Genomic DNA, 14,807 nt, shown 5'->3' with positions numbered 1-14,807 from the left:
TGGGCGCCCGCCAACAGTGGACTGACAGAGAACCAGATCTCCAACGAGGTCGCTCGAGGACTTAGACACCGGTCCCCAGAGCGGGCAGACCACTCTCTGTTCAAAAAGCGAGACTTAACCACACACAGAGAAATTCTGGAAAACTACAGAATAACCAAAAGAACCCTCCCTCCCATAAATCTGTCACAAAGAAGGAAGACGCAATTTGTCGAAACCTGCACACGGATACCTTGCCAAACCCGTATATCCTACACAAATGGCATCCTGAGATGCACTCTTCCAAATGAAAAAACTGTGAAGGCATAGCGACCGTAAATCCCATGCTCTGGGCTTGCCCAGCGCTAAACAAGCTACATGAAAACATACAGTTATGGGAAGCCTCCCTCCATAGCCAGGAAGGACAAGCCCAAAACAAGGCATTGGCCAAGCCCAGGCCGCCGCCGGAAGCCAACTGATTCGCGGCCGATGTCTAGGGGGGAGATAGACGGTAAAAGAGGGAGCTACGTCTCGCCCAATCACCCATACTCTCTGACGTGTGCAAATGAAGTGCTTTCTCTCTCTCTCCCCCCTCAAAAAGGCGTCACCTCGATACTTACAAAATAAACAAATTATAGACAGAATACGAGATATTAGAGTAACAAGGGCCTTTAGCGCGCGTAATAAGGCTTTATGCGCACAACGTGGATGATTTCTGGGCTCGTCTTGTTCCGCTGAGATGTAGACGTGCCGTCGGGAATGACTTCATAATTAAGCGGTCCGGTGCGCCGAAGGACCTGGTATGGGCCGGAATACCACGGTAAGAGCTTTTCATTCAGTCGGAGGCGGCTTAACGACGTTCGAATACACTCTTGGTTTGCCGGCCTGTATTCTGCGTCAAGTTGTGGCAAGTTGTACCGCCGGGCATCGGTGTGTTGCTTGTCTTTGATGCGCAGCCGGGCAAGTCGTCAGGCTTCCTCTGCATGCGGCAGGTAGGAGGGAACGTCGGCGTTATCTCCTGTCACGTGCAGCAGCATCGCGTAGATGGTCGTTGAGGGCTCCCTGCCGTATACACAAGCACGAACGGGGTCACTGTGGCTCTCTCCTGGATGACCGTGTCATACGCAAAAATGACATACTGGAAGATGGCGTCCCAAGTCTTGTCGGTGTTGACGTACATGGCGATGCTGTCCACGATCGTTTTGTTCAGGCGTTCCGTAAGTCCGTTGGTCTGAGGAGGGTACGCAGTTGTTTGGCGATGGCTTGTATCACTGCATTCCACGGTGGCTTGTATCACCTCTGCCGTAAATGACTTTCCCCTGTCCGTGATGAGCACTTCTTGGGCACCGTGTCTCAAGGGAATATATTCGACAAAACATTTCGCTAATTTTGGCGCGGTACAACCGCTTTCGCTTCCGGGTAGCGGGCAAGGTAGTCGGTGGCCATGATGATCCACTTGTTGATGAAGAGGGAAAGGGGCTGAGGAGATCCATCCCAATTTTTTGAAAGGGCATGGTTGGGGAAGGTATCTGGTTCAGCAGCCCAGCTGGTCTGATCGGCGGCTACTTGCGTCGCTGATCCTCGCGGCACGCTTTCACCTAATCGGTTACGTCGGCAGAGAGTTGCGGCCAGTAGTACTTCTCCAGGATTCGATGCAACGGGCGCGCCAACCCGAGATGACATAATGTGGGCTCATTGTGCAGGGCTTGCAAAATTTCTTCCCGGAGTCTTTAGGCACAAGATGCTGCGCGGTCCTGTTGGGTGCGAAGTTCTTCATGATGATAAATGGCGCTTGAACACAGCTGGAGGAGAAGCGGTCTTATCATGCAGGTCTTTCAAGTCCGAGTCGGAGCGCTGTTGGTGCGCACAACTCCTGACGCTTACCGGTCCCAAAAAGGTGTCGTCGTCATCTTCTTTCGGGGGAGCGTCGATGGGAGCGCGGGAGGAGCAGTCTGCGTCGGAATGCTTGCGGCCCGACTTATAGACTACGGTCACGTCAAATTCTTGAAGTCGTAAGATCCATCGGGCAAAGTGGCCGGATACCTATATGGATCATCGTTCACGATCGTGACAGATCATCATTCCTCTTGCTGGCTCATATGCCTACGCGATATCTGTGTTTGTTTTGGGCGTTGTACGTTGCGCTTGCAGTAATATGACTTTTCTGTCGTTTACAAAAGACGTCGTCGCCACAGTGATGGTAACTACTTGCCTTCCATTCATTCCCAATAACTACCGAAGATGCAGACTTCCAGGAATTTTGCCTCAATTTCCAAGCCATTTTCATAAACAAAGATCTTCCGTCGAGAGCAACAAAATGACCTCACGCTGCAACGGTTTGCTGCTGCGGCCACACAGGAGAATATTCTACATCGTTTACCATAAAAATTGCCTCCTATAAAACAATTACTTGGCTGAGTGTGTATCGGTGCTTTTCGTTTTCCAGCGAAATCTCCGCAATTCTGAGCTACCCGGAAAGCGCAACGACATCGCATTGGGTCACTTTTAGTTCTCTTATATATTGCAAAGACTTCGCTAGAGCTTTTAAACGTGAAAAATGTTTAAAACCACAAAACAGTGCATCTCCAACTCAAGTCTCACACCACTTGTCCTGCTGGTATTCTCCAACCGGTAATGTAACCACCGGCTCCTTTTGAAAGGTTGCAATCAATTTTCGTTGCCCATTTTTCATGTCTACAAAGGAAACGGCTGGATTTTAGTGTGTGTGGTTTATTTGACAAGATATGTGAAGATGTCAGCTCTTGTATATGTCAAGGCAAGTATGTGTCGTCGTATATGCTCCATTCGAATGTTCTCCGTCAAGGCACTCTACGTGTGATCAGGGACCGCCGACGGCAGCTCACTGCTGACATTGTAGAGGAATTAATTCGGCTCTGGGGTTGTAACTACCGCCAAGCCACACCTACACACATTCCACTTGAAGACGCAAGCGAGAATCTGCAATAAGCACTTTATTTAGTTTAGACCTCGAACTGCATGTTGGATACAAGTATATTTAATTCTTAGGAACGCACTCACCCAGAATATCTAACTTAGATGCTTTGTACTAATGTGGTTTACTGCGCGTCATTCCTCATGGAAAATATTGCTCAAGGAGAGGGGCACTGCTTTTATCAAGGAAATCACTGATATGTGGGAACATCTCACGATGAGATGTAAATGCTCGCGACAATCAATTTACGGCTATCATGGTAACTGTTTTCCTACAACGTGCAGTTGCTGAATAAGCGTTCCTTTTTCTTACCAATTGAGTATAACGAATAATTCACGACAAACATATTCATCTATTTTTCTTCAACGGGTTCTCAACAGAAGCTGTCTTTTGATCATGATATTGAGAAGTATTAAAAAAATGACAGTGAAAGTACGTCACACAGAGCGCTAGAACTATTGTAATTTTGGAAGAAAAAAAAATATATATATATATATACTGCTCATCCCGTGTCCAGGTATCCCAATATCCCAATTCAAGTTGGAAAGTTATTCTTGCAGAAAAACAAATAAAAGTACCTATCCTACAGCGCACCGCACCTACATATTTAGCACAACTCCTTTTCACGCGATTGCAAGCCATTTTCTTTCATTGAAATGGTTTATATTTCTCGTAGCCGCTGGAAGCAAAAAAACGGAATGGCCGTGCTACACTGACGAAACGTTTGAAAACTGAGAGGCAAAAAATAGAAAAGAACCCCTATTGCAAAAACCAGCGTCTCCAGTGCGAAACCAGTAAGATTTTCGCGCTGGTCTTGCACTGGATCCGCTGGGCACGCTGTAGGTCTGCGATATTCACTGGAGCAGTAACGGGAAGACACTGGCTCCACTGGTGCGATGGGAGAAAAACGCTGGGATTAGCTCTTTGACGCTAGGTGTGTCGCTGGCATCCGCGATGTACTGGGAGAAGCGCTGTATGTGCGCTGGGGCCCCACTGGTCCCAGTGCCCCACTATAGCCGGTGCGGCCTGCGGTGTCAGCAGGAGTAGCATCCCTCAGGGGCCAACAGGGCAACAGCGTACTTTCAATCGACCATCGGGGGGCATATGAAAAATATGGTTCAAGCAAGCGCTTTTTGCTGCGAAGTCGTTGCGCATTTGTAAGAAAACAAAGACAGTATCTTTTTTCTAAAGTTTCCATGTTCCGATAGGTCGTTTCGAGCGTTTCGAGAGAGACAACGACCGCCGCGCCTCGATCTCATGACACACTGGCGATTAACGCACAACTCAAGCTGGAATTGAATAATGTTGGCTATCATGCAAAACCAACTTCACAGCTGATCTTAAGGGCACTTAAACACAATGATTACTGCCAAAATGTTCAATTCGGGCTCAATCGCAGGCGAGCGTAGCCTGCACCACGGCCCAGTATAAACAGCAGAAAGAAAAACTAAAACCATGAAGATAGTAGTTTACCGAGCGATGGGCCCATGAGAGAAAAAGCAACAAAATACAGCGCTTGTAATACATAATATTTGGCGTGTTTCTCAAGCTTTTGCGCTCCTTCTAACTCTGCGTATCAAGCAGCCGAGCACTCGGTCATCGCAACGCTTTCCGCAATGTTTACATACAAATAAGGTTTAGTTACACGCAATTAGGGTCATCGCTGCGGCGCTTGCCGGTATTGAAGCTTGGTCGCACTTTTTTTCTTGAAGGCTTCTACTAAAGCTCCGTGTTCACCGAAAATTACGCCCACGGTAGCAGAGCACCACCCAAGAGCCTGCGTTGGTAAATTTGCCAGCGATGACAAACTCCACATGTTAAAATGATTCCAGTGTACAAAATAGCGCGCATAGGCACCCAGAACATTAGCTGCACGTCGTGAGAGCAGACAGCAAGCTAAAATGATCAAGAAGTTGCAATTGTTAATGAGGTAGCAATGGCTTGTAGACTGCGAAACATAAAGTCTCAAGCTTATAAATGCGAGTCATGACTTAAAATGCAGGAATGTTTCATTAACTTCCAGTTCTCGGTGAGGCCGAGTGGTTAGCGTGCTGAGCTAATGATTGATATGTGCCTAGGGACTTAGTTCGAGGCGCGCATGGTGCATTATTTTTGTCTTTTTTTTTACTTCAAGTTTTTTATGTACCTAACTTGTTTCGTTAATTTTTACTTTTTAATTTTTATCCCACGCCTTCTCTTTCACCGGGTGAACAGTGCCGCCTGTGCGGAGCGTCCCAGTGCGCCCAGTTTCCAGCGTCAAACTGGGACCTTAATCAGGTATGGCGCTGGGTCGCTGGCACCCAGTTGCACTGGTTTTTGCAATAGGGACACAAACTTTATGGAAGCATCTGCCGTGATCAACATCTTAAAGCTCCCGGTAAAGGCCAATGAGTAGCACAAGAATAAAACGCTTCATCCATAATTGCAAGCTATGGAAGCATCTGCCGCGATCAACATCTTAAGGCTCCCGGTAAAGGTCAATAAGTGGCACAAAAATAAAACGCCTCATCCATAATTGCAAGCTATTGTGAAAAGTCCCTGCGAAACGTTTTCTTGGAGACACATTTGACATTACTTTTTTCACTGTCGTTCTCAATAAGAGCTATATATTTGAGCCCCATGAATGATACGAGAGTAAAGTGGAAAAATTCGCAATATATATAAGGATGGATATATTCGCCGGGAACGGATGCATTGTGTCTGTGGCATGCGATCGTGGTCTCGGCGCAAAAGAAGACAGCCACATTACGCCTGCCAAGCACGTGCAGTTCGTTCTTCGTTCTCGACGCAAAAGAAGAACGAACTGCGCGTGCTTGACAGGTGTGCTGAGGCCGCCGCCTTTTTTTGCGCCGAGACCACGATGGCATGCCACACATAGAATCATATTGATAGCGTCAGTCGAGGGCTCTGGCTTGAATCATGAAGGCCCGCAAATGCTTTAGAAATTGATCTGCCTATTCGGTAGGTCAAAGTGCAAATGTTCTTTTTCAACATCTGTTTGCGGACGTCACCACTCTGCGCAGCAATAACCTTTCAGTAATATATGCTCTCCACCTTTCATCGAATTCATGAATAAGCCATTGTTTCCAAAGGCAGTACTGGCAGTAAAGAGGAGTATAAAACCTATCGTTTAGAATTGTTATAAGAAACATATTCGTATCATTTCAAGACGACCGTTTTGCAAAGCGTTTTGTAGAAAAGGCAGACGCGATGGAATTTGGGCGGTGTACTCTTGGAGCATTGTCTAAAACCGAATGCGACAGTTGTTAATGAACATATTTTGTATTGTAGAGAGCATACACGTGCAATGAACCAAAACTACTGACGGCAACTGAAGTCTTGTACGCCCTTCTATGCTCCTTGTGGGTACCTACATTTCATAATAAAATTTGAAAAGGCACTATATACATAGACAAATATTGTTAACGGTACTTAGAAATAAGCCTTAATATTGAGAAGACCTTCAATTTCTGCCGACTGTAAAATTACTTTAATCGGAACGAGAATAAAGATAATGGAAACAAATTTTTTTTATCTTCAACTGTGCCCTGCAATTTCTATTTTAATATGCTTCTCTGAATCTGTTGTAAGTGCGCGCTGTGGGCATAGCATATGTATAAGAGACAAGGCTAGAAGTCACAAAGTACACACTTTGTTAAGAGAAAGTGAGGTTCATGGCTACAAATTCAAGGATGTGGATACAAACCTATCCATCTGGTGGCGCAAAGGGGTGCTGTCCTAACATGAAAACAAATATTTGTGTATTGTTTCAACGAGAATAGTGCTGTACATATGTGTATACATAACGCAGCCCGTGATTTTTGCTTATACTTTGATTGTTATATCAAGGGCATCGTTATAGCATTTTCGTTTGCTATACAGAGCATAAATTTGCCATTAGCTCGGCAAGTATCTAATTTGCACTAATAGCTTAAGACGCCACACAGCAGAGCTGGGAGACTGGCGTTTCAGCAACATGAGAACATTTTTCACTCAAAGGCTGTATAGCTGGCTCTAAACAGTGGTAAATGTGGTAAAGAGACTAACCGACAGCATTATGCATAATAATGGCGGTTTAACGCAGCAAATTGTTATGCACACAAACGTGTAAGATTTCACACTGCACACAAATTAGCGTAAATAGTGAAGACTCTGAAGTAAGTGATCTTCACCCCTTTGTATCAAATGTGCAGTTAAAATAATTTGGGTTTTATTTTCGTCTTGAGAGGAGGTGACAGGATTAAAACACGTGAGAACGGCTTTACGTCTGTCCACACTCTTTACGAGTTGGCTTTTTAACAGGTACTAGTATTCTACCATTACCCCGTAGAATAAAAAGCATAACTATTATAAACATGTCAGAATTATTCGACTATACATCAGCTAATGAAATTAAAAGTTAGCAACACTAATACCATCATTTTAGTCCAAGATTTACGCATGGTTATGGCAGTTCAGCTCAAGCAAAAAAGGAATGTCGGGCTGTACCGTATAGTCGAATGGGAGAGCAGTAAAGGTAGAAATGAGCCCAAATCAGCGCGACAATGAAAACACAAGTTAAAAAGTTGCATTTGATGAAGCCAATATAAATTTTAGTGCAATTTCAAACAAACAAAATGCTATCTATTAAACAGACCGCTAAAGATGACATTGAAGATACGGAAAAGAGTATCGGGCAGTGAGTTGGAAACTGAGGTACATAGTGCTTTTTTATAAAATGAGCATAATGAGGGTAAAAGCAAGAGAAAAAAGGCTGATTACGAAAGGTATGTACAAGCAGATGGGTAGTTAGAAAGGCACAATGCCAAAAATGTGTGAGCGCTTAACTTTGAAGATGCACATCGTTACATGACTCAGAGTTTCCTTAGAGGAAGTATTCGGGGACTTGAAATGGGAGCAGTTAGGGATAAGGGTAGATGGAGAATACCTCAGTAATTTGCGATTTGATTATGACATTGCCTTGCTAAATAACTCAGGAGATGAACTGCAAATAATGACTGGTGACCTAGACAGGAAAAGTAGAAAGGTAGGCTTGAAAATAAATATGCAGAAGACTATGGTAATGTTGAAAAGCCTCGGGGAGGAACAGCAGTTTACGATTGTTAGCGAAGCACAGGAAGTAGTAGGCGAGTTTGTCTACTTAGGACAGGTAGTAATCGCAGATCCGGACCATGAAAAGGAGATAACAAGAATAATAAGATTGGGATGGAGCGCATATGGCAAGCACTCGCAGATTATGACTAGCAGCTTACCGGTATCGCTCAAGAGGAAAGAATAGAACAGTTGCATCTTGCCTGTACTCACCTATGGGGCTGAAACGTGAAGGCTAACATAGAAGGTTCTACTTAGATTGAGGACAACCCAGAGGGCTATGGATTGAAAAATGGTAGGGGTAACATTATTACATAGGAAGCGTGCAGAGTGGCCAGAGAAATAACTCAAGTTACCGACATTCTAGTTGAAATTAAGGAGAAGAAATGGGGATTGGCGGGACATGTAGTGCGAAGAGAGGATAACCGATGGTCGTTAGGGTAGCAAACTGGATTCCAAGGGAAGGAAAGCCTATAGCAGGGGGCGGCAGAAAGTTAGGTGGGCGGTTGAGGTTAAAAAGTTTGCAGGTGTCAAGTGAATGAAGCTAGCACAGAACCCGGGTAATTGGCGAAATATGGGAGAGGCTTCGCCCTGCAGTAAGTCAGGCTGATGATGATGATGACATGAAGGGAATTTCAAAACATAAATATATTACTATCCGTTGGATTGTCTCATTTTAAGTTACAGAGGGAACGATGGTTTAAGAATTGCATTCACTTTAGAATGCGACTTGAAGGAGCAGTTGCAGAAGAAAAGCTTTTCATATTTTAGGTCACAATAAATTTTATATTTTGAGGTTGGCATACATTATCTTTCAAACGCGCAATAATCATGTCGTTCTGAGTGCTTTTGTGTCCATCCGAGCTCTTTAACAATAATAACACCAGACTTGCTCAACATCGTAATCTGCTGTTACTAACAATCAGGACTAATTATGAAAAACAAACTACATGCTTTTCGGGCATATCTTTGAGGAATTAATTGCCATCCAAAATCAAATATCAGCGTACTCTCACTCATTTTCTCAGTACGTAAAGACTTACATTTTTTTTCTATTTTTGTTTTCTTCCATCGACTAAATATCTTTCTCTGGCTCTTAAGCTTTCGTGTTTATCTTATTTCATTCGTTTATCAGTAATTTGAATTCTCAGCTCGCTGCACATTAGTGGATTTTTGATTGCAGTTCTTAATTATTTAAATCTTCCCCACTGTTCCTCGTTAGCATTGTATTATAAGTTTTTCTCTGCATGCTTATATAATATTTTCTTAATAACTGCCTAGAATGTTACTTGCAAAATTTATTCATTTCTTATAGGAGATCCCCGCTCAGTTTATACTGCGGGGCGTCCTCTGTGATACAGATGAAGAACGAATTGTGTGGTTACCATAGAGCACTCAGGGGCACAAAGAATCTGATTTACTTAAATACACGTGCTGCACCACAAAGTTCGTTACAAAGAAAGGTTAAGTGCCTGTCAAGACATGTCACTTTCGAGCAGTGTCAGCAAGCTTTTTGCGCAGAATATGAAAAGTTTTGTATTTTGCATAATATTGCGATTGAGTTAATAAGACAAAAACATTTAATGCCTCATTGATGTCGACGGAAGGTTATCAGTAGATGTGTCATGCTTTAGAGAGCGAGAGTTGAAATAAATTAAAGAACCTTGCCTCCACCGGAAATGGAACCACACCCCGGATTTTTTTTTTCTGACACGGTATTTATTACACGTGTTTATGTACAGAAAGAATTATGTACACAGACTATTTACAAAGCACTGACCCGTTGCTGAGCTGCACAATAGAAAACACACAAAAAAGGCAGGCAAAGATAAACACCGTGTCACCAGCGCAAACCAGTCAGGTTGAAAGTCATTTTCTTCTTAAATCTCCTAAGTTGCGGCATCATTCGGCTATAATGGAGTCTAGGTGGAACAACAGGTGCAGCGGTGTGATATAAGATGCGTTTCTTCCGCAAGCTATGGATACCAAGAAGGAAAAACATTTTATATGGTTCGTAATCACATTGTGTAACGGCAAGATACCGCAGACTACGAATTAAGAACAACGTTTTTCTTTAGAGTTTTTCGCAGCACGTCCCAAAGAGATTTGCGTCTTTGCAAGACGCAATTTACAGACGGGAATATACAGAAGATACAAAAATATTTTTTTATTATGAAGCCTTGTGTTAATGGGTAGAGCTTCGGTGTGCAATTTAAAGAAAAATGTTTTCGTGCAAGGAAAAATCTGCATTTTGCGCACTATCTATAGAACATCATGGCCCTTAAGACCAAAGTATAAAGGACGGAACATTGGTGGTAGAAAGAGCATTGCTATCAATTCCTTGTATAGACTCTTGCGCGAAACAGAGTATAAGTACTCATTCGCGAACCGTACCGTCAAAAACTGCACAAAAGCAAAACCTTCCTGCATAAATCCTAGTAACTCTGGCCGGTCAGTAAAATCTGAACATACCCCTAAGTTTGAAAACAAATTCATGAAATTAATTTTCCGGAATGCTTCAATAATCAGATTTGAACAATCATGAAAAAAGAACAAACGGCACTCACATAAAGGTGTACTAAGCTGACCCCCTTGCACAAACAGGTATGAATAGGTTATCACGTCGAATCGGTTCAAAATTTGATGACCAAATAAAATTCGCAAATATTCTGCGAAAACGCTGGATATAATGTCTAGCACAGTGGATTACCTGAAGCACGTAATAAATTTTTGTCACCAGAACATGTTGCAGGCCTGAGTTCGACCGAAGATTAAAAGCCGATAGGGAACAAATGTATTAGCATAACGCTTGAAGAGAGGAACTCGCTCTTTCCAGTAATTTGCACGTGACTTAATTGCATGCAGTGTAACGCCAAGATATTTAGGGGGCACACGTGGCCACTCCACTCCTACATGTAGGGACAGTATGAGCCCTACGAATGAAACCAAAATCCAGAACTCTTGGAGTGATTCATCTCAGCAACCGAAATAATGCCAAATTGTTCTATGCTGGATATAACGTTTTCTATGCTTGTTGTATCAGTGCAAAAAAAAAAAAAACACTAGATCACCCGCATATGTTAGCTCTTTAACCTCATTTCAAAGAGAGAGAATCCATGGATACTAGTATTACGTAAAACACTCAGACTATGTAGCTCCAAGTAAAGAGCATAACGCCGCGTATCATCGGACAGCTTTGGTTCGCAGAAGAGGTGATTGGTGCGGGGCTTGTTAAGTGGCCATTTACAATCAGGCGAGTCGAACAATTTCTATAGCAAAGGTGCACCCCCTCGAGTACTACACAAGCTACATTTGCTCGGTGCAGAAGAGAAAACAGGAATGAATGACGAACTGGATGAAATGCTTTTGCGAGGTCGACCTGAAGTACAGCAACCTGATCATGGGAGCAGGAGCACGATTCGAGAATTGTGCGCGCAATGTGTACATTACATTGTATGGCCCTCAAGCCGCACGTCTGGTGAAGGCGAATGAGAGCCGATATTGCCAACTGTTGGCAATTTGATAAAATTTTGGCGAAAATCATGTAATCCACATTTGCAAGCGTGATTGGTGTATAGCCTTCCGTTGAGCGGAATTTTTCTTCATCAGTATTCTTTGGATTAAAGATTGTGAGACATTTGGTAAATGTCTCGGGAAGGGCCTCTACATCAAACCTCATCACTATGAGATCTAGCAGGATAGGAACAAGAACAGTTTTAAAAGCTTTGTAAAATTCAGAGGAAATTTCATCACCACCAGGCGGTTTCGAGAGAGGTAATTGGTCAATTGCCACTTCTACCTCTTGCTGCGTGAAAGAGCCACAACTTAAGGAACGATCATCTTTTAATAAAGGGGTCAACCGGGATGGGAAACGCGAGATAATGTCAGAATTTTTCACAGGAGGAGTTGCACTAAACATCGAGTAATAATCCACGAATACTGACGTAATCTCATTCGTACTCGTAACCAATGTGCCATTACCCATTAATCCCGGAATCAGCTTTCCAATGACATGATGACGTTCGTCAAGCAAAGCTTCCCGCGTCGGGCGTTCGCAGTGCACAGCACGCTTGACACGAGATCGAATTAAGGCACCCTTGTATCGTTCGGCATCATGCCTTTGTAATTCACTTTTCACACTAGCAATTTTTTTCCGTATAAGATCCAGGGGATTCGCATTCTAGTTCATAAAGTTTGCACAAGCTTTTGTTAAGTGCCTGCCCCTGATGTTTCTGGTATGGAGATTTAATTGAGCCAAGTTCAATTGCAATAGCACGTACTTCCTGCTTCAATATTTTTCAAGCGGCTAACGAGGGCAGACTGCCGGAAAGACATGGCTGGAGCTTTGAGCGCACACGAATGATAAATTCTTGCTCATTTACCATTGATGAGTTTCACTTCCAAAGTTTCCACTACGGCCTAAACTTTGAATGGTCATTGCCGCCGAGCGGGGCCGCCACAATGCAGTGATCAGAAACCAAAACCGGTAAAGTTTCGCATGCAAACCCACGGGACACTAATGTACAAGATGCGTGAATCCAATCTAGACGAGCGTGAGAATGCCCCTGAATGTGGGTGAATGATCTAGAAGCACGGCAGGACTCTCCTGTATCAGCTAGTCCAGCATCCTCTGTAACACGGAACAAAAGGTCACCGCTCCTGGCACTGCGTGCTCCTGAATTAGAACGATTACTGGGGTTGCAAACAAGCAGTTAAAGTCGCCCATTAGCACAAGATGTCGGTTAGAGTTCAGTAAGCTGGCTATGTACTCAAAGAAACTTATGCACTGAGTCACAGTATTAAATGCGTAAAATGTTAATTATCCGCCATGGCTTCCTCAAGAGTAGAAGATCGCAACATATCAGCGGGCCCTCGGCGTCGATATTATAAGTTAGGCCAGAACAAGGCAGTGTCTCTCGCTAAAACGGAAAACTACCTGCCGACAAGCCCACAGCATGTGCAACAATGGCATAAAAATCTGCCAAAAAGGACTATAATGCCCTCTCGGTCTCCTCCTCGCTCTTTATCTTCGTCTCTTGGACTGCCACAATTTCTAGACACCTGCTGCGCAAACGTCGGGGAAGTTTCATCGGTCTCTGGCGCCACCTAAGACCCGGTACACTGAGTGTTGCAAGCGCTCTCTTCAGAGACCGCCATGGTGATAGCACATAGTTTGGCCTAAAATTCAATTTGCCAGTCGGAAGTCGGCGAAGCCGCCTCCGAACCACCGCCACGCCCCGGATCGAGAAATTCTGTTCATAATAGGCCTTGTCTACAGTGAGGATAATAGTAAGATTCCGCGACTGACAGATACTAGCCTTTCCTTTCCTGTAAAAGAAATATAGAACGCCGGTGAACTTTGATGCGTTCAATGAAATGCTGGTTGTGTTCTACGAGGGGCGCACGATGTGCCGTCATGACAGGTCAAGACGTTACCAGGCGATTCGTGCAATAGAGCGCAGACTAAAGAAGTAAAAATGTAACCATAATCTTAGAACGAGAACAGCTAGACATAACAAAGAATTTGAATTATGCGCACAGAATTGGTGCAGCAGATGCGACGAGATGGAAGGCGGCATGAGCCTTTCCAGAACGTGTGTTGGCTGTAGGAAGAAGGAAAAGAAAATGCACGGGCCTGCTCCGGCTACTGGTTCTGTAGCTGAGCCACCTCCGTTGCCTCGTGCGGACAGGAGAGAAAGTAGAGAAGAACGAAAAAAAAGAGGAAGAGAAAGAGCGCGCCGCAACAGCCGTCGTCCACCACCTAAGCGGTGGCGGTTGCAATGACGGCCTACAACAGATAAAATGCGTTGGATGCAAAACATTTATTGTGAGAACCAGGGTACATTACAATGGTAGAGGTGGTTCCTAATCGCGGCCGGTGTCTGTCAGGCCGTGCCAGGCAGCGACCGCTTCAGCCCAGTCAACCAGCATCTTTTGCGCTGCTGGGTCCGAGCTCGAGACCGCGATCTCCCAACCCTCTTGGTCCGTGAGGGCCCATTCGGGCGGTGTCTTCAAATGTTCGTATAGAAACATTATGTGATTGAAGGTGGCTCTAGGTGCGCCACATAGAGAGCACGTCGGGTCGTACCGGCACGGGTGTGCCAAGGCCAACCAAGCTTTGGAGGAAAAGGTTTTGGGTTGTAGCTGTCGCCAGATTATTTGTTGGGGTTTTGAGAAAGAGGTGTGAGGTGGGGATATAAGAGTCGTTGTTCTCGGTAATGAAGTTTTATATCATGACGGGTGAGAAGTCTGTCTCGCGTGCTTCCCCAGGCTTCGATATGCGCCGCTCGGTTGACGTGCGCTCGAGCAGTTGAGTGGGCTGCCTCGTTACCGGGTTTGCCTGCATGGCTTGGTACCCAGACGATGTGAATGGGTCGAGGAGCTGTTGAACCAGAGGGTAAGATTTGATGAGCGAATTGGTGTATTTTCTTTCTTGCGAAATTTTGAATGGCCATTTTAGAATCGCTGAAAATGAGCGGCAGTGGAAGAGGAGATGGCTAGTGCTATGGCTGCCTCTTCGGCTTCTGTCGACGTTTTCGCTTTGACAGAGGCAGAAACTATGTGTTTGAAGTTATAAGAAATCACACTGATGACATATACCATGGGGTGACTGCATTCAGCCGCGACTACGTAGGCCGCTTTGGTGTAAGTCGCGTAGGCTTTGTGTAATGCCTTGGCTCGAGCTTCTCGTCATACCTTGTGGTGAGCAGGGTGCATATTTTTAGGTACGGGTTGTACGTTAAGGTTGTCCCGGATGTGTTGGGAGACTAGGTGGCTGTTTTCAATG

At 44.5% G+C, this 14,807-nt stretch overlaps 1 protein-coding gene across 11 annotated transcripts in view; it reads left to right on the top strand.

Moving 5' to 3' along the window:
• The first annotated feature begins 613 nt into the window (after nt 1-613).
• The window catches only part of LOC146174493 (uncharacterized), an 89,118-nt gene continuing 74,924 nt past the window's right edge, over nt 614-14,807 (top strand). For 5 of the 11 annotated variants that reach the window (XM_084583565.1, XM_084583564.1, XM_084583563.1 and 2 more), the window contains exons 1-2: nt 638-796; nt 5,144-5,206. Coding sequence is in view for 1 of the 11 variants with exons in the window: in XM_084583574.1 (XP_084439700.1) it covers nt 779-796; nt 5,144-5,206 (81 nt within the window). In the remaining 10 variants the exon portion in view is untranslated. Of the gene's footprint in view, nt 797-5,143; nt 5,207-14,807 lie in introns of all 11 variants that reach the window. The other 6 variants (XM_084583574.1, XM_084583572.1, XM_084583568.1 and 3 more) reach the window with 5 other exon arrangements.

Source organism: Amblyomma maculatum, chromosome 11 (assembly GCF_055883805.1).
Source record: "Amblyomma maculatum isolate TAMU_Amacu chromosome 11, ASM5588380v1, whole genome shotgun sequence".
NCBI classification, from domain to species: Eukaryota; Metazoa; Arthropoda; class Arachnida; order Ixodida; family Ixodidae; genus Amblyomma; species Amblyomma maculatum.
The sequence above is the reverse complement of the archived record's forward strand: the minus strand, read 5'-3'. Positions and strand labels throughout refer to the sequence as shown.